The following is an 18,941-nucleotide window of genomic DNA, read 5'->3' on the forward strand; positions in this document are numbered from 1 at the left end:
AGAAATCCATGCCGTTACGCCACATCTCCAGTGTTGACTTGATTATGCTTAGTTTAGTGTGGTATCAAGCTACTACTAGTATCGGATAAATAAGGTACACTATCAATACTACCAGTATTACTACTACATGTTAGTGACTGACATCATTTCCTGTCCTCAGGTGTTCTTTAAGGCGGGTCTCTTGGGGTTAATGGAGGACATGAGGGACAGCCGTCTGTCTCTGATCCTGACCATCGTCCAGGCCATCTGCAGAGGGAAGCTCATGAAGATGGAGCTGGAGAGGATGTCCATAGAGAGGTTATTACTATTGTTATTATCATTGTGGGCTCGATGAAAGGCGAGACCGGTATGTTATTCCAAATCTTTATAGGTCAAGTTTATTCTCCTCAAAAAACTTTCCGAAAGTACAAAGACAACTCCACCAACAAGAGCGACCTGACATAAATAACAACAACACGTGGGCTCCAGACCAGTATGTCAAAAACCCTGGTGAAGACTGGCAACAGTCGAAACGTTGGTTAAATACATTATTTGCATCGTGGCTGAAGAGTTGTGTGGCCTCTTCCTTCTCATTCAGTGTTATTTGCGTGGTCAGCAGCACCTCACTCACTTAGGTGTGCGCTCCTCCTTATGTGCTTTCTTGATATCAGTATGTTATACCAAAACTTTATAGACCAAGGTTATTCTCCTCAAAGAAATTACCAACAGTACAAAGGCAGGACCCTTAGCCAATGAGGAGCAGCCAAAGGGTAGATCTTTGTGCCCATAATTGGTGTTATATGCAAGCCCACTGTCACGTGCTGGTGTAGTGAGGACCCAAAAGCAGGACAGCCAGGCAGGTTGTGCATCGAAAACCCATGGTTGAGTGTTTTAATAAACAACAGGTGAACACTGAACAGAACAGAACAGAAATCACAAATACAAACTAACTAATGCAGTGACACCAAACAATGACTCCACAAGGACTGACTGGGGAACAAGACTAATATACACATGATGACTGATTACACATGAAATACAGCTGGGTAGACAATATAGAACCATGACAACTAGAACACAATACATAGAAATACAAGACCTAGACAAGACAGGCAAAGTCTGTGACTGTGACACCCACACTGTTTCGTAGGAACAGTATTTCTAGTTATTAATGTTTGATTTTAAAATATTGCTGGTAGGGAGCCTAGTATAGAGGAATCCACAGAGTGCTGCCCTTAGTTGTGGAGTTGCGATGCCAAGCGGTTCCGCTGGACACAGCAGTTACGATTGCCGTTCTGTGGATTCGTCTATAGACATTCAAGTCACTTCCCTTCCTCCTGCGATTCGCTGAGCATTATCCAATCAGCAATGGCGTGCCTACGTAACAGGTGGCGTTCGGAAATCAGGCTCGAATGGAAGACTGCCAGACCGAGAAGCCAAGTGAAAAGAAAACAAACAAACAAACAAAAAACTTGAACGAGTGCCTCAGTCTGGATTCCAGGCTAACTAAGGATAGTTTTGATGTAGTTCCATCCTCGTCCACAGGGAGGCGGTGCAGGTGCTCCAGTTCAACCTGCGGGCCTTCTACTCGGTGCGGACCTGGCCCTGGATGGGCCTCTTCTATAAGATCCGCCCCCTGCTCAGGAGCGCCCAGGTGGAGAAAGAGCTGGCCGTGGTCAAGGAGGAGTTCACCAAGCTCAAAGACACCTTCGACAAGTATGTCTGTCTGTCTGTCTGTCTCTCTGTCTGTCTGTCTGCCTGTCTGCCTGTCTGTCTGTCTGTCTGTCTGTCTGTCTGTCTGTCTGTCTGTCTGTCTGTCTGTCTGTCTGTCTGTCTGCCTGTCTGTCTGTCTGCCTGTCTGTCTGTCTGTCTGTCTGTCTCTCTGTCTGTCTGTCTGCCTGCCTGTCTGTCTGTCTGTCTGTCTGTCTGTCTCTCTGTCTGTCTGCCTGTCTGTCTGTCTGTCTGTCTGTCTGTCTGCCTGCCTGCCTGCCTGCCTGCCTGCCTGTCTGTCTGTCTGTCTGTCTGTCTGTCTGTCTGCCTGCCTGCCTGCCTGCCTGCCTGCCTGCCTGCCTGCCTGCCTGCCTGTCTGTCTGTCTGTCTGTCTGTCTGTCTGTCTGTCTGTCTGTCTGTCTGCCTGCCTGCCTGCCTGTCTGTCTGTCTGTCTGTCTGTCTGTCTGTCTGCCTGCCTGCCTGCCTGCCTGCCTGCCTGCCTGCCTGTCTGTCTGTCTGTCTGTCTGTCTGTCTGTCTGCCTGTCTGTCTGTCTGTCTGTCTGTCTGTCTGTCTGCCTGCTTATCTGATATTTCTGTCTGTTCATCTGTCGTTTTGCTGTTGAGTGGCTGAATTCCAACTATTCATATTATGCAAGAAATTACAATGATTTGTAAAATCTCTTTAAGATTCCTGGTTCTCTGCCTTGACAATGCTTAGGTAGAGGGATGGGTTGTCCATGATGATGTAACTCCAAATATGGGTTCATTGTTTTAGCCGGTCAGGTGTATTAGTTTCTGTGATCCCACACTTGTAAAGTGTCTCTAGAATAGATAACAGTGTTTGCTGAATGCCTAAATTGTAAATTGTAAATTCTAAATTGTATTGTATGTTCAATAGTTGCTTTGTGTATTATAACTTCTTAGAAATTATATTTCAAAATGGTGTCCTTACATTGCACAGTGAAACGGGTCACTCTTTTAGCACACTGATGCAAACATAGCAGATTCTGAAGACTTTTAAATGAAACATTTAAACTTGATTTTACAACTTGAATATCCGGATCCATATGGATTCATTCCGGGTCTTCTTTCCTAACTGAAATGTGTGTGTGTGTGTGTGTGTGTGTGTGTGTGTGTGTGTGTGTGTGTGTGTGTGTGTGTGTGTGTGTGTGTGTGTGTGTGTGCGTGCGTGCGTGCGTGTGTGCGTGTGCGCATGCGCGTGTGCGTGTGTGTGTGTGTGTTAGGACCGAGTACAAGCGGAAGGAGGCCGAGGAGCGACAGGTGGTTCTGGTTCAAGAGAAAAACGACTTGACTCTACAACTGCAGGCTGTAAGTTACACTTGATTTACTAGTAAGACGCCTCAGGGCGACCTCGCCCTTGACATCGGGGATGTTAGTGTGACATCACAGCGAAGCCAGAGGTTGTTCATAAAAGCCTGATTAGACCATAAAATGACCAAAAGTTTTTTTGAAAGTGAAATATCCCTTTGAGCCTTCATCAGCGTTTTTGTAAAATGTGCATTTTCAGAGGACATACCTTGACCTTTGGCTCTGTACTGGGTCGCTTATATATGGTCATCACCTTGTTCTCTAACTGAGCTCCAGTTGACTAACTGAGCTCCAGTTGAAGTGAAAAGGACCTTTTTTTTGACGATGGCTGGCCAGATTGCTGACATAGAAACTTTAAAAAAAAAACCTTAGAAGGATTCAAAAGACAGTTATAGAATCGGGTCAAAATTCTAATCTTCACGATTTATAAAAAAATATAGCAGATCTACAAGCTCGCAGCGCGGCACTCGGTGGCGCGCTGTGAGCTTGTAGATCTGCTATTTTTTCAACAGTTAAAGCATAAAATAATGATTCACAATACTGTGTACCCATTCTGAATGGGTTCAGGAGTAGGACAACCTGATGGATATGTGTTGTCTCCTTAGGCCTAGACTTATTGAATGCTTTAACCAGTGAAAAATAGCAAGCTGCCGCGCTGCGAGCTTGTAGATCTGCTATTTTTGAAAAAGATTAGATTAGAAAATTAGAATTTTGACCCGATTCTATAAGTGTCTTTTGAATCCTTCTAAGGTTTTTTGAAAAAACCCTATGTTTCTATGTCAGCAATCTGGCCAGCCATCGTCAAAGAAAAGGTCCTTTTCACTTAACTGGAGCTCAGTTAGTCTGTTCTTGAGAGACTACTATGTCAGTGGTTCTCAAACCTTTTCATGTGAAGGACCCCCAAAATGATATGTATTTGGCCACGGACCCGCATCTCAACATATTTAGTTCCAGGGACCACCCAGAAGCAAAATTTGAGTTACAAACGTTCGCTGCGAGCTTGTATATCTGCTATTTTTCAATAGTTAAAGCATAAAATAATGACACACAATGATGTGTACCCGTTCTGAATGGGTTTAGGAGCAGGACAACCTGATGGACGCGGAGGACCGCTGCAACCAGCTGATCCAGACCAAGATCACCCTGGAGGTGAAGATCAAGGAGAACCAGGAGCGTCTGGAGGACGAGGAGGAGCTCAACGCCACGCTGACCACCAGGAAGAGACAGCTGGACGACGAGGTCATGACCCTGAAGAGGGACGTGGACGACCTGGAGATCACCCTGGCCAAGGTGGAGAAGGACCGGCACGGCATAGAGAACAAGGTACATGACCATATAAGGCATACATGGACAACTGGAGGCCCGGGGGCCACATGCGGCCCTCACCTTCACTTAATGCGGCCCGCAGGTTAATACCGGAATACTGACATATTATTAGGGTTGGGTACCGAAGTCGGTACTTTTATTGGTATCGAATGCATGACGTCGGTACTATTGAGTATCGGTTCACGTAAAAACAAACGGTACCTCGTTTCGATACTCTTGAACGTACCCGTGGCCGGTCGCATCCGTAACAACATTGAATTGCTTTAGTAAACTTGCGTAGTTGCGTTACTGTGAAAATGGCCCACAACTGAAAACATCCGATGATCCAACGTCTATGATCTCCGGCTGTGACACTGTGTGAGCATCGATCGTCACCTCTCCCCAGTCCCCACGCTAACGCTATGGACCAGAGCTACTCTTCCCCATAGCCTCTCCCCCTCCGCTCGCTGCTCTGTCTGGCTTTCACCCTTTCCGTGTTGAAGAAGTGAAAGCCTTTTTCTGTGTCGTATAAAAAAAAGAATACAGTCCCGGGAGAGATGTGTAGTATGGCGGCCGCGGTACATAGAAAAAGTAATTGATCGGTTGAAACAAACTTTTTACGCATGTTTGTGTTTGTTTCGCCAGCGCAGGGCAGACACCCTGCCGCTGTGTAACTCCATGCTGCGCGTTCATGTATGCAGTAGACGCGAACGCGCATTCGCGTTCAATGGAGTTGCATTCAGCAACGCAAATTGTTGATGTGAGGTTTAAGAAAAAAGAGAAGCAAGGTTTTATTGTCACTATGGGACAAGAAGCAAAATGCAATGTTGTGATCGAGGTGATGATAATAATAATAAGAAAAACTAAGATAAGGTAAGAAGATGATGATGATGATGATGATAACAATAATAGTAAAAATAATAAACCGTCAACAGTATAGCCATAGAATAGCTGTATAAAGAATGTGTTCTATGCAGACAAACACTTGTATATAAAATAGCAGCCATAGTAACAGTAATAGTAGTCCCATCAACTACAGTAAGCCTACTACTTGACATGAAAATGGCTGTCTTAGGCGGCCTTAATAACCTATTGTGGTGTGTAAAATAGCCTATAGTAAAAAGTTAATAATAATAATAATAAATAAAAAAGTATCGAAAACAGTATCGAAACAGGTATCGTATCGATTCCCAGGTATCGAAAAAGGTATCGTATCGATTCAGAGGTGAACGATACCCATCCCTACATATTATTAACCTGCTTTAATTCCGTCAGTCTATATTAGTAGCTTAATGACTGGTATAGTAGAATTAAAATGTATGTCAAATGTATTTGTATTCAGGTTCATAAAGTTAACATGAGTATATAACTAAATGCGTTTAAAATTAAATCAAAATGTTACATTTCAGGATTCCAATACTAAAAATAAAAATAAAGAATTCAAGATTCCAATTCAAAAGATGCAAAAATAGCTGATCTACAAGCTCAAAACGCATCGCAGCGCCCCAAACTAAGGGATTTCACTAATGCTCCAAAGGCTGTTGCAGAAACATGATGTTTTTGTGTGTGTTCCCTCCCAGGTGAAGAACCTGTCCCAGGAGATGGTTGATGTGTTTCTATGTGTGTTCCTCAGGTGAAGAACCTGTCTCAGGAGATGGTTGGGATGGACGAGCAGATCGCCTCCCTGACCAGAGAGAAGGCTGCTCTGCAGGAGGCCCACCAGCAGGTCCTCCATGACCTCCAGGCCCAGGAGGACAAGGTCAACATTCTGGCTAAAGCCAAAGTCAGACTGGAGCAGCAGGTGGATGATGTGAGTTATTCTAATTCATCTCACACTGGAACAGCAGGTGTGAGTTATTCTAATTCATCTCACTCTGGAACAGCAGATGTGAGTTATTCTAATTCATCTCACTCTGGAACAGCAGATGTGAGTTATTCTAATTCATCTCACACTGGAACAGCAGATGTGAGTTATTCTAATTCATCTCACACTGGAACAGCAGATGTGAGTTATTCTAATTCATCTCACACTGGAACAGCAGTGTGAGTTATTCTAATTCATCTCACACTGGAACAGCAGATGTGAGTTATTCTAATTCATCTCACACTGGAACAGCAGATGTGAGTTATTCTAATTCATCTCACACTGGAACAGCAGATGTGAGTTATTCTAATTCATCTCACTCTGGAACAGCAGATGTGAGTTATTCTAATTCATCTCACTCTGGAACAGCAGATGTGAGTTATTCTAATTCATCTCACTCTGGAACAGCAGATGTGAGTTATTCTAATTCATCTCACACTGGAACAGCAGATGTGAGTTATTCTAATTCATCTCACTCTGGAACAGCAGATGTGAGTTATTCTAATTCATCTCACTCTGGAACAGCAGATGTGAGTTATTCTAATTCATCTCACTCTGGAACAGCAGATGTGAGTTATTCTAATTCATCTCACTCTGGAACAGCAGATGTGAGTTATTCTAATTCATCTCACACTGGAACAGCAGATGTGAGTTATTCTAATTCATCTCACACTGGAACAGCAGATGTGAGTTATTCTAATTCATCTCTCTCTGGAACAGCAGATGTGAGTTATTCTAATTCATCTCACTCTGGAACAGCAGATGTGAGTTATTCTAATTCATCTCACTCTGGAACAGCAGTGTGAGTTATTCTAATTCATCTCACACTGGAACAGCAGATGTGAGTTATTCTAATTCATCTCACACTGGAACAGCAGATGTGAGTTATTCTAATTCATCTCACATTGGAACAGCAGATGTGAGTTATTCTAATTCATCTCACACTGGAACAGCAGATGTGAGTTATTCTAATTCATCTCACACTGGAACAGCAGTGTGAGTTATTCTAATTCATCTCACATTGGAACAGCAGATGTGAGTTATTCTAATTCATCTCACACTGGAACAGCAGATGTGAGTTATTCTAATTCATCTCACATTGGAACAGCAGATGTGAGTTATTCTAATTCATCTCACACTGGAACAGCAGATGTGAGTTATTCTAATTCATCTCACTCTGGAACAGCAGATGTGAGTTATTCCAATTCATCTCACTCTGGAACAGCAGATGTGAGTTCTCTTAATTCATCTCACACTGGAACAGCAGATGTGAGTTATTCTAATTCATCTCACTCTGGAACAGCAGATGTGAGTTATTCTAATTCATCTCACATTGGAACAGCAGATGTGAGTTATTCTAATTCATCTCACATTGGAACAGCAGATGTGAGTTATTCTAATTCATCTCACACTGGAACAGCAGATGTGAGTTATTCTAATTCATCTCACATTGGAACAGCAGTGTGAGTTATTCTAATTCATCTCACATTGGAACAGCAGATGTGAGTTATTCTAATTCATCTCACATTGGAACAGCAGATGTGAGTTATTCTAATTCATCTCACTCTGGAACAGCAGATGTGAGTTATTCTAATTCATCTCACTCTGGAACAGCAGACGTGAGTTATTCTAATTCATCTCACTCTGGAACAGCAGATGTGAGTTATTCTAATTCATCTCACACTGGAACAGCAGACGTGAGTTATTCTAATTCATCTCACTCTGGAACAGCAGACGTGAGTTATTCTAATTCATCTCACACTGGAACAGCAGACGTGAGTTATTCTAATTCATCTCACACTGGAACAGCAGATGTGAGTTATTCTAATTCATCTCACTCTGGAACAGCAGATGTGAGTTATTCTAATTCATCTCACACTGGAACAGCAGATGTGAGTTATTCTAATTCATCTCTCTCTGGAACAGCAGATGTGAGTTATTCTAATTCATCTCTCTCTGGAACAGCAGATGTGAGTTATTCTAATTCATCTCACACTGGAACAGCAGATGTGAGTTATTCTAATTCATCTCACTCTGGAACAGCAGATGTGAGTTATTCTAATTCATCTCACTCTGGAACAGCAGATGTGAGTTATTCTAATTCATCTCACTCTGGAACAGCAGATGTGAGTTATTCTAATTCATCTCACTCTGGAACAGCAGATGTGAGTTATTCTAATTCATCTCACTCTGGAACAGCAGATGCGAGTTATTCTAATTCATCTCACTCTGGAACAGCAGATGTGAGTTATTCTAATTCATCTCACTCTGGAACAGCAGATGTGAGTTATTCTAATTCATCTCACTCTGGAACAGCAGATGTGAGTTATTCTAATTCATCTCACTCTGGAACAGCAGATGTGAGTTATTCTAATTCATCTCACACTGGAACAGCAGATGTGAGTTATTCTAATTCATCTCACTCTGGAACAGCAGATGTGAGTTATCTTAATTCATCTCACTCTGGAACAGCAGATGTGAGTTCTCCCATTTGACCAGGAACGCAAATCTGTGTCACTTTAGATTTGAACCACTTTAACCGTTATTTTATGCTTTAACTCAGGGGTCTTCAACGTTTTCAGGCCAAGGACCCCTTAGTTGAGCAAGAGATGAAGCAGGGACCCCCAGATTCCATATAGTGTCATTATTTGACAGCACAATCCTCAGTGTATTTTGGTTTCATGTCAATTTGTGTTTTCAGATATTTAACCACAAGTGAATTCTCGGCGACGTGGTCTCTTATTCTTCCTCCTGCTCTTCTTCCTGTGACCACCAGGTGGCAGGCTCTCTGGAGCAGGAGAAACGGTCGCGTATCGAACTGGAACGAAACAAACGCAAACTGGAGGGAGATCTGAAGCTGTCCATGGAGTCGGTCCGAGACCTGGAGACTGACAAGCAACAGCTGGAGGACAAAATGAAAAAGTAGGAAAGAAGAATATACTGTAGCATGTTCTCCCCGTGTCCCGAAGAATATATGCAGTAATCCTGGTCTCTATACTGCCTCCCCCTGGCCAGCTGGGGCACCTGATGGAGGGGAAAGGAACTGGTTGGAATAACGTGTTCCTTCCACACGCTACATCCAACCGGGGAAACTCCCCCCTGTCAGGTGATAAGAAGCTGCCGCCTGCTCACTCCTCATGCATTGAAGGAAGCATGAGCTCAGTTCGGGGCTCTCCCCAGGTTGGCAGAGGGAGAGCAGAGCCCAGGATTACAACTCCTTAGGCAATTGGCACTGGGTGAAAAGACAACAATAAAAAAAATATAATAAAATAAATTAAACAAAGAAAAATAATGTAGCATGTCAGATGGATTATGTGTTTGTCCCCCTAAAGAAACTCTTGGAGGCAGCCATCATATTACACTGTTGTACACTACATGATTGCTGCCTTATACATAGATTAACTGGGAATAGTGAATCTTATGCGCCAGATGTGTTCTAAAGGTGAATGTTGTGTCTTTCCCTTTAAGATGATGAACCTTTACGTAACCTAGCTTCTTTTTCTCTCCTCATCTCAATCACTGTGTCTGTCTGTCTGTCTGTCTGTCTGTCTGTCTGTCTGCCTGTCCGTCCATCCACCCATCCTTCCAAGGAAGGACTATGAGTTAACCCAGGCCAACTCTAAGATGGAAGAGGAACAGACTCACATAGATCAACTCCAGAAGAGAATCAAAGAACTGCAGGTTAGTCAGAGAGCTACCATATTATTAACAATTATGTGTCCTCCTGAGTCACGTATGCTTATGATTAACAGAACGGGTACTGGTGAGCAGGCAGGCAGCTCTGGAGTTCTGGACATATTGACGTTTATGGGGGACTTGTTGGAGGTGGTGCCTTGGAGGATACTGTTCAGTAGTCGAGGCGGGATGTGATGAAAGCATGGAAGTGTTTGTCCCTTGTACGGGTGCTGCCATCATTGTAGAAATCAACGTTCATAGGTAGAAATGGTACCATCTCAAATGCTATTGGCTGCCAACGGTCACATGCAACCGCAGGGATACTTGGGAGAATGTGTTGTTGAGCTTTCCAAATAAAGCACACGAAGAAGAACCATCACAAGCCTATGATCACAAGCCCCTCCTACAGCATACCCTGCTTTAACATCAATTATAACATAAATTGAACCATATTTTCACAGAACACAATACAGTATCATGGTGATTGAAACAAGGCCTTAAACTAGCGACAGGAACCATAAAGTACTTATGACAATGTTTATTAAAGGTAAGAAAATCAAATGTAAAGATTCGGGGGAATAGAATAGAATCCAATGGAGAACATGTTGCTTCTGGTACCAGAACAGTGCAACTAGCGGCCAATCATAGGCACTTTCAGTTCCGTGTTGCTTCATTTTAAATCCTGACGCCTGCCCCCCTGCCCATAAGTCCGAAGGTTCATTAGTCCGAAGGTTCATTCGTCCGAATTTAGTTAGTGTTACTGAGGTTAAGGTTAGGGTTAGAGTTATGCATAGTATTCTTAACAAATTCGGACTAATGGACCAATGCCATGGCACCCCTGGCAGGGACATGCAGAGAATGTTAGAGAGGCAGGGGCTGACATTTCTAAAAGGGCCTTTTGGTGAAAATATCGAAAATAGCGCGACACGTTGTGAGCGTGGAGGTCTGCTATTTTCCATGCTTGATTTCTATACATTTCTTGATGTCAACATAAGATGCTGCCATAAGATGCTGCCTTGTCCAAACTGCAGGAGAGTTTGGACAAGGCAATTCTCGTGAATGCTGCCTTCAGGTATGGCATGGTCTGGAGAAGCCACTTTTTACAGACAGGTAAAAGGGCAGGGGCTCAAGCCCCTTTTGATGTCTATGTGTGCACGTGCCTGATGTTGAGTGAAAAGTCTTGGGAAGAGAGTGTGAGGGAGTTGGAACAGATGATGATGATGATGTCCGGTTTATTGCAGTTGAGTTTGAGAAATGTTACTTTGCATCCATGCCTTTGCACCTGTTTGTGTACCAGTGTTGATTTCGTCGACTAAAACAGATCTACAAGCTCGTGACGCGTTGTGAGCTTGTAGATCTGCTATTTCAGCACACAGCCAAGTGTAAAATCAGTCATTACGATGCCATCAAGGCCTGCCAAAATAGGCCTACATTTCAGCTGACTAAATCAAAATCAACTGTAGATTCAGTCGCCTAAAATCTTATGACATTTAGTCGACTAAAATTATACTAAAAATGACTAAATGACATTTTATTCAAAAGACTATGAATAAAACTAAATCTAAATTTGCTGTCAAAAACAACACTGTTGTGTACCAGACTCATCCATGTCTTTGTACCTTTATGTTTGTGTACCATACCAGTGGCGTCAGTTCAGCAAAAGCTAGGGTATGGCAAAGATGGGAGTCCTCGTGGAAAATAAGCATTACATTTTGGATAACACGGTTCTATTGTGAAAATAGCAGATCTACATGCTCACAACGCCTCGTGCTGCGCGGCGTCTGAAAAAAACAAAAAACAAAATGTTTTTTTCCGTTTTTTTACACAGATTTCTATGGTTTCTTGGGCTGGATATAACTGCCTGGAATGGTTTTTCAAGTGCAGCTAAACTTAGCATGTTAGTAAACGTTCCACAATTAACAATAATGCATTGCACCTGTGCAGCTGATCACCTGCGGAACCTGGTAAATTACCAGGTTCCGGTGGTAATATACCACTTTGTCAAGCTGGGGAGAATAAAAGTGTGGGTAATATAATTATAATACCTTGTTAAAGTGACCATTATGTAAAATTTTGCATTTGTAGTTATTTTACTGTAATTTAACAACATAATAACCAGCCCAGATAGACAAAGAGACATTCATTGATTTATATTTAAAAGTAGCTTTTATTTTTCCCCCTGGACCCAGGGTATGGCAGCTGCATACCCCTGCCATACCCAATTGACGCCCCTGTCCCAGACTCATCCATGTCTTTGCACCTTTATGTTTGTGTGCCAGACTCGCATCGAGGAGCTGGAGGAGTCGTTGGAGGCAGAGAGGATGTGGAGGACCAAGGCAGAGAGACAACGCAACGACGTGGCCCGAGAACTGGAGGAGCTGGGAGAGAAGCTGGAGGAGGCCGGAGGGGCCTCGGCTGCTCAGATAGCACTCAACAGGTCATTAATCCATTCATTCACTTATTCATGATATTTTGCATGTAACATCATTAACTCTTTTACCGCTTTGGACGTTCCCGTTCGCCCCATTTTTCCCGGCGGCGCGTTGCCAATCGTACGTTCTTTGGCTCGTTCTTTTGTACCTTGTTTTGATGTCTGTATAAGCGTCTCCTGTAATCCTGCTTTGAAATCTCCACCTCACGTAAACATCAATAATGTCCAAATTCACTTCTTGGCTGCTAGCTGTCGTTCTATTGCTCTGTAGCGATTGAGCTGTCTTGACGGACGGTAGCCTACCGCGGCCATTTCACATTAATTCTTGCATGAGGCTGCCCTCTACTGCTAGTATAGCGAAAGTACACCTATTTAAGGAGAAAAGAAAATAATAATGATGAAAAAAAATTGAATACATCTTTGTCTATAACATCGCAAAGGTAAGGTGCTTTTGCTGGCACAAAACCCAATAAATAAATAATAACATCTGGCAGTAAAACTGTTAAAATACTGTCCCCCCCCCGGGAACAAAAGAAACATCATTACACCATTGTTAGCCTCTGTACCCAGGCTTTTACTTTCATTTGTGTTTCAAAAGCCTGGGCTAACCATAGACTGTAAAAAAACATGGATGGTGCGAAGCCATTGCTTTCTATGCTGCGAAAATGACGCTTTTTTGTCGCCATCATTGTTTGAATGGTACCCAAGGAATCATAAAGAATGCTATTGGCTGCCAACGGTCACGTGGAACCGCAGGGATACATGGGAGAATGTGGTGTTTAGCCTCCCGAAATACAGCACACGAAGAAGAACACAGCCGGCTGGTATCAGTTTAGTTGGCCACGCCCCCCGCAACTTTATCATCAATTTTAACATAAATGGGACCTTATTTTCACAAAACGCATATCATGGTAATTGAAAGGCAGTTTTTCACTAGCGACAGAAAACATAAAGTATTTATGACGATGTTTATTAAGGTTAGAAAATCAAAGAGGAAAATGAATGGGGTCCAGCGGAGAACAAATCTTTTTGGTACCTCGTGGGGAGAAAACAGCGCAACTAGCGGCCAATCATGGGATCTTTCTCTTCCGGGAAAGCTTCATGAATATTCGAGGCAACAACACCCCTGGCAACAACACGCCTGGGGCTAACCTGCTGAAATGTCCGGCAACCAACCAGAGTGCAGGAGGCGTCGCTCCAAATGTTGTGGTGTCAGGGCTCTTATCTTACTATTTTTCCATAATATAATATTATAATATATAACATAATATTTAATTATAAATCATAATAAAAGATTTTTGTAAAATGCAAATCGATTCTAAATCTTACCATGTTAGAAACGCATTTCGAATTCGAATAGTTTTTTTTCCTGCAACTCTAGTTATCCCCGGGTCTCATATATCCGCCCGGGGTCTGACCCTAGCCTTACATTAAGACGCACCTGCAGTGGCTTCCGCATTGTGGCGTGGGGACGGCTGCAGGTGCGTCTTACCGACTAGTCAGACAGGTCGGGGGTATGGTCTGCAAAACTGCTATTTTGTGGCTCTACACATGCACAAATGCGAAATATAGCTTCCGGACAAGTTCTGCAAGATGTATGCGACTTGTCAGGAAGCCTTGTTTAATGTATTAGTCTGTATTTTTAAATAAAATGAGTTTTTACCAAGTGTACTGCTTTTCCTCGTTTGCTACAATGTTAGCTGCAACAGCGCCCGTTGGTGGCTGGAAGCATTATTGTGCATTCATTGGGCTGGGCACCATATCTACTATTACATTTTTCTTAGAGCCGCATCCCACTTCCACGCCCATTTCGCCTCCACTTCAACTCATAGCTAGAGCAGATGTCGGTAGAGTGTAGGGAACTTCAACTCATAGCTAGAGCAGATGTCGGTAGAGTGTAGGGAATAAAACCGCCCATAACTCTATCATTGGCCCCCGTTGCCATGGTGACCGCCGTCCATTGGCTCGTATTCCCAGCTATGGGACCGGCGGATCCAATTTCAACCGAGGGGGGCGTAGCCAGAACACACACACACACACACACACACACACACACACACACACACACACACACACACACACACACACACACACAAATAGCTAATAGTTAGCTCACAACTTTCCACTTTTCTCTTTCACCTCAATCGCAGTAACATCCGTATACACCACGTCATCGCATCACCAATACGTTTTATTTATTATTATATATATTTTTTTTTTTTTCCAATTTTTTTTTCTCAAACATTTTTTTTTCTCAAAATCTTTTTTTTCTCAAAATCTTTTTTTTCTCAAAATCTTTTTTTTCTCAAAATCTTTTTTTTCTCAAATTTTTTTTTTCTCTAAAATTTTTTTTTTCTCAAAAAAATCTTTTTCTCAAAAAAATTATTTTCTCAATATTCTTTTTTCTCAAAAAAAATTTTTTTCTCAATTTTTTTTTCTCTAAATTTTTTTTTTTGAGAAACATTTTTTTTCCTCAAAATTTTTATTTTCTCAAAAAAATGTTTTTCTCAATTTTTTTTTCTCAAAAATCTTTTTTTCTCAAAAAAATTTTTTTTTCTCAAAATGTTTTTTTCTCAAAAAAACCATCAGATCGTGGCCACCCTGTACCTCAGGGATTTGTTTTCGACGAATATTTACTCCTATAGACGCAACGCGACGACCTAGAGGGGAGGCCGGCTGTTCTAGTAGCCTACATTTGGCTTAGAAGTGTCTGTCCACAGGGCTGTGAGCTTGTATATTTGCTGTTTTCGGCGCTCTACCGTCATGCAACATATGACCCGTAGCAAGCCTGGCCTCTTTTAAGCGCCCGGGGTCCGACCCCATTTTGCGAAATAAACGCCCGGGCTACTAATTGGTGATTTACGGTAATCTCCTCCGAGGTGGAAAGTCTGGTGACTGGCGAGGTTAGTCTATAGCACACAGTCCCTATAACAGCGTCCCCGCCGCGTCTCAATAGTTGACCTTCCGCCCCCAACAGGAAGCGCGAGGCGGACTTCCTGAAGGTGCGCAGGGAGCTGGAGGAGGCGGGGCTTCACCACGAGGCCACGGCGGCCACGCTGAGGAAGAAGCACTCTGACAGCGTCATGGAGCTGGGGGAGCAGATCGACGCGCTGCAGAGAGCCAAGCAGAAACTGGAGAAAGAGAAGGCCGAGTTCAGACTGGAGGCCGAGGACCTGTCCTCTAGCCTGGAGCAGCTGTCTAGAGCGAAGGTTAGCATTAGCATCCTACACATTGTCCTCGAGCCTGGAGCAGCTGTCTAGAGCCAAGGTTAGCATTAGCATTAGCATCCTACACATTGTCCTCTAGCCTGGAGCAGCTGTCCAGAGCTAAGGTTAGCATTAGCATTAGCATCCTACACATTGTCCTCTAGCCTGGAGCAGCTGTCCAGAGCTAAGGTTAGCATTAGCATTAGCATCCTACACATTGTCCTCTAGCCTGGAGCAGCTGTCTAGAGCCAAGGTTAGCATTAGCATTAGCATCCTACACATTGTCCTTTAGCCTGGAGCAGCTGTCTAGAGCCAAGGTTAGCATTAGCATTAGCATCCTACACATTGTCCTTTAGCCTGGAGCAGCTGTCTAGAGCCAAGGTTAGCATTAGCATTAGCATCCTACACATTGTCCTTTAGCCTGGAGCAGCTGTCTAGAGCCAAGGTTAGCATTAGCATTAGCATCCTACACATTGTCCTTTAGCCTGGAGCAGCTGTCCAGGGCCAAGGTTAGCATTAGCATCCTATTAACACTTCTGCTGCCTTTGACAGTCCTCATCGTCATTTAAAAGGTTAATATCAAGGTGCCGTTGACGACGCTCACAGTCACTGTTACTGTAAATACATTAAAATTATTATTACTTACTGTATGTCGCTCCTGTCCCGCCCGCATCGGTAATGTCCGCGATTTGTTTACAACGCACGTTGGGCGTGCACGCAAAGTGAAGCTCCTCCATAGCAAATCCATTGAGAGGCCCATAAAGAGACTTCATTTACTAAAAAAAAAAAAAAAAAAAAAAAACATTTTGATCCCAAGGCTGGCATGTTTACAGTACAAAATGGCATCGGCTGGGCGCGGCCATGACACTTTTATGGGCCCACAATGTCATGTGACTAGAAGACGTAAACGTTGAAGTCAAGTGATAATCCATCTGCGCATAACAACCCCGCCCGGCCCTTCAAAAATAATAGCGGCGGCCTACGGAGGAAACGGCGCGGCACCAAGGCACCAAGCATCCCTTCAAAGTAAGAGGCAACAGAAGTGTTAAACTGTCCAGGGCCAAGGTTACCATCCTACACATTGACTGCCACTATTAGAAATCTATTCGACTATGAGGCTTCCCTGAATTTTATGATTTCTTAACTCTCTAAAGTGGTCGTGGCGTGTCCATCGTGCACGATGCGTGATCGGTGTGCACGCCGAAATTTCAGTTTCCGTTTCCTGTCCAGACCGGATGCACTTTGTCCCGAGCACTTCGAGCACCGCATCGCAGTTTATATTTTTTTAATATTATTATTTTTTTAAATGTGAAATAAAAGAGATAGCTCGTCAATCTCGTCAGTGGCAGGGGGGACAGACCTCTATATCACACGGCAGTCAACTGTGCACAGCCATTTCTTTTTTTTTTTCCCTTTTTATTGCGTTCTGCTTATTTGTCCAGAACCAAGGTAGTCTGGCATGGCCAGAATGTTGCCTCACACAATTTTCAAATGCTCCCGTCATACAGTCTGGGGAACGGAAGCTCTGATCACTCTCTGTAAGCGATGAAGCGGATGTGAATCCTCTTCAATATCATCTAAGCATAATAGAGTGCTGCTTAGCAGAAGTCTTTGTGAACGGAAATGCCTTCCTTTACTGGGATTTTGGGAGGTGTAGTTCCAGACTCTATATAGCATTCAGAGATGATGGAATACCGTAGTTGTCTGGCTACGCGAGACTAGAGCCAAGGTAGCATATTGGAGCTGTGCAGAGTGTATTGATCAGATGAATTGTTTATTGATAGACTGGACGTCCTATGGACGCTAAGCTATGTATTATTATTTATACATACTATTGCTCCTATATATTTACTTTTATATTATGCTTTTAAGAACTAGTTTTAAACATAGTGCTTCTATTGTAGTGACACTTAGGTTTTATGTACTGTGAAATGTATGTTGTCCTTTTAACCACTGCACAAACAAAGTTCCGAAAGGAAAATAAAAGTTCTTTGAATTGAATTGAATGATGGTGTATTGATCATGTATTGATCAGATGTATTGATCATTGCCAGACGGGGTAGAGAAGATGTGCAGGGTGTATTGATCAGATGTATTGATCATGTATTGACAGACGGGGGTAGAGAAGATGTGCAGGGTGTATTGATCAGATGTATTGATCATGTATTGACAGACAGGGGTAGAGAAGATGTGCAGGGTGTATTGATCAGATGTATTGATCATGTATTGACAGACGGGGGTAGAGAAGATGTGCAGGGTGTACGAGGACCAGCTGAATGAGTCGAGGAGCAGAGTGGAGGAGCTGCAAAGACAGCTGACTGACATGTCCTCTCAGAAAGCACGCTCTCTGGCTGAGTGTGGTACGTGCACGCACACACACACACACACACACACACACACACACACACACACACACACACACACACACACACACACACACACACACACACACACAATCGATCTTCAAGCTCTCCAAGCTTACATTGCGACGAATTGTGAGCTTGTAGATCTGCTATTTTCAAAAGTTTTTTATACATTTGAAAGCGTTTGTCAAAAGGGACATTCGACATAATCAATACGTTCTACTTTTGTAATTTCTCTATTGCAGTATTGATACTTTTACTTAAAGGGCCACTTCACCTCTGGGACAACCCTATCTATTCAGCATGTGCTAGTGATGCATTTTGCATCATATGATGCAAAACGCATCACTGGATGATGCAAAACGCATCACCAGTACATGCTGAATACTAAAATATCTCAAAAAACAGACACAAAAAATAACTCAGGATTGTGTTGATCGTGTCCCAAACAACAATAAAATAAGATAGGGTTGTCCCAGAGGTGAAGTGGCCCTTTAAGTAACGAATGTGAGTACTTTTTCCCCACACAGCACACAAACGCACACTCACATGCATATCTGTACACACAAACTTGTTCATGCTCACAAACTCCCACTAACACAATCTGAATAGGCTCTATGCATATACGCCATTTTGTTCTACTTCCGGGTGTCTTTCGACTTCCTTCACAGGTGTTACTGATGATACTAATGAAGGCTCTGTTTGATTTATTGTACAGTGGTTCTTTAATTTCAAGGACCCCCATAACTCTATACAAATGGAATCAAATGGACCCTTGCAGGTCCATTTTGCTTCCATTTGTACGCTCTCAGAGTTACACACCTGCATGGGGACATTTGGAACCCACTGAAGGACACTTTGAGTACTTTTTCCCCACACAGGTGTAGCAGAGTGTTTCTAGTGAGCCAACATGCACAATAGCAGCACCATGACTCTGTTTGACCAGAATGGAACAGACCCTTCATTAGTATCATCAGAAACACCTGTGAAGGAAGTCGAAAGACACCCGGAAGTAGAACAAAATGGCGTATATGCATAGAGCCTATTGTCTCAGTCTTTCCATCCTGTTCTCTCTATCA

General features: G+C 43.1%; 1 protein-coding gene across 1 annotated transcript in view; it reads left to right on the forward strand.

Annotated features, from left to right (window-relative positions):
- Positions 1 to 18,941, forward strand: part of LOC308291809 (myosin-1-like) — a gene marked incomplete at its 3' end in the record, with an annotated part of 96,653 nt that overhangs the window by 36,081 nt on the left and 41,631 nt on the right. The window contains exons 21-30 of the mRNA XM_080733940.1: positions 161 to 297; positions 1,525 to 1,695; positions 2,934 to 3,018; positions 4,099 to 4,341; positions 5,957 to 6,133; positions 8,964 to 9,109; positions 9,778 to 9,868; positions 12,142 to 12,299; positions 15,271 to 15,502; positions 17,733 to 17,859. Of these exons, the coding sequence (XP_080590066.1) occupies positions 161 to 297; positions 1,525 to 1,695; positions 2,934 to 3,018; positions 4,099 to 4,341; positions 5,957 to 6,133; positions 8,964 to 9,109; positions 9,778 to 9,868; positions 12,142 to 12,299; positions 15,271 to 15,502; positions 17,733 to 17,859 (1,567 nt within the window). The remainder of the gene's footprint in view (positions 1 to 160; positions 298 to 1,524; positions 1,696 to 2,933; positions 3,019 to 4,098; positions 4,342 to 5,956; positions 6,134 to 8,963; positions 9,110 to 9,777; positions 9,869 to 12,141; positions 12,300 to 15,270; positions 15,503 to 17,732; positions 17,860 to 18,941) is intronic.

This window comes from Nannobrachium achirus, assembly GCF_963921795.1.
Source record: "Nannobrachium achirus genome assembly, chromosome: 9".
In the NCBI taxonomy this organism is placed as follows: domain Eukaryota; kingdom Metazoa; phylum Chordata; class Actinopteri; order Myctophiformes; family Myctophidae; genus Nannobrachium; species Nannobrachium achirus.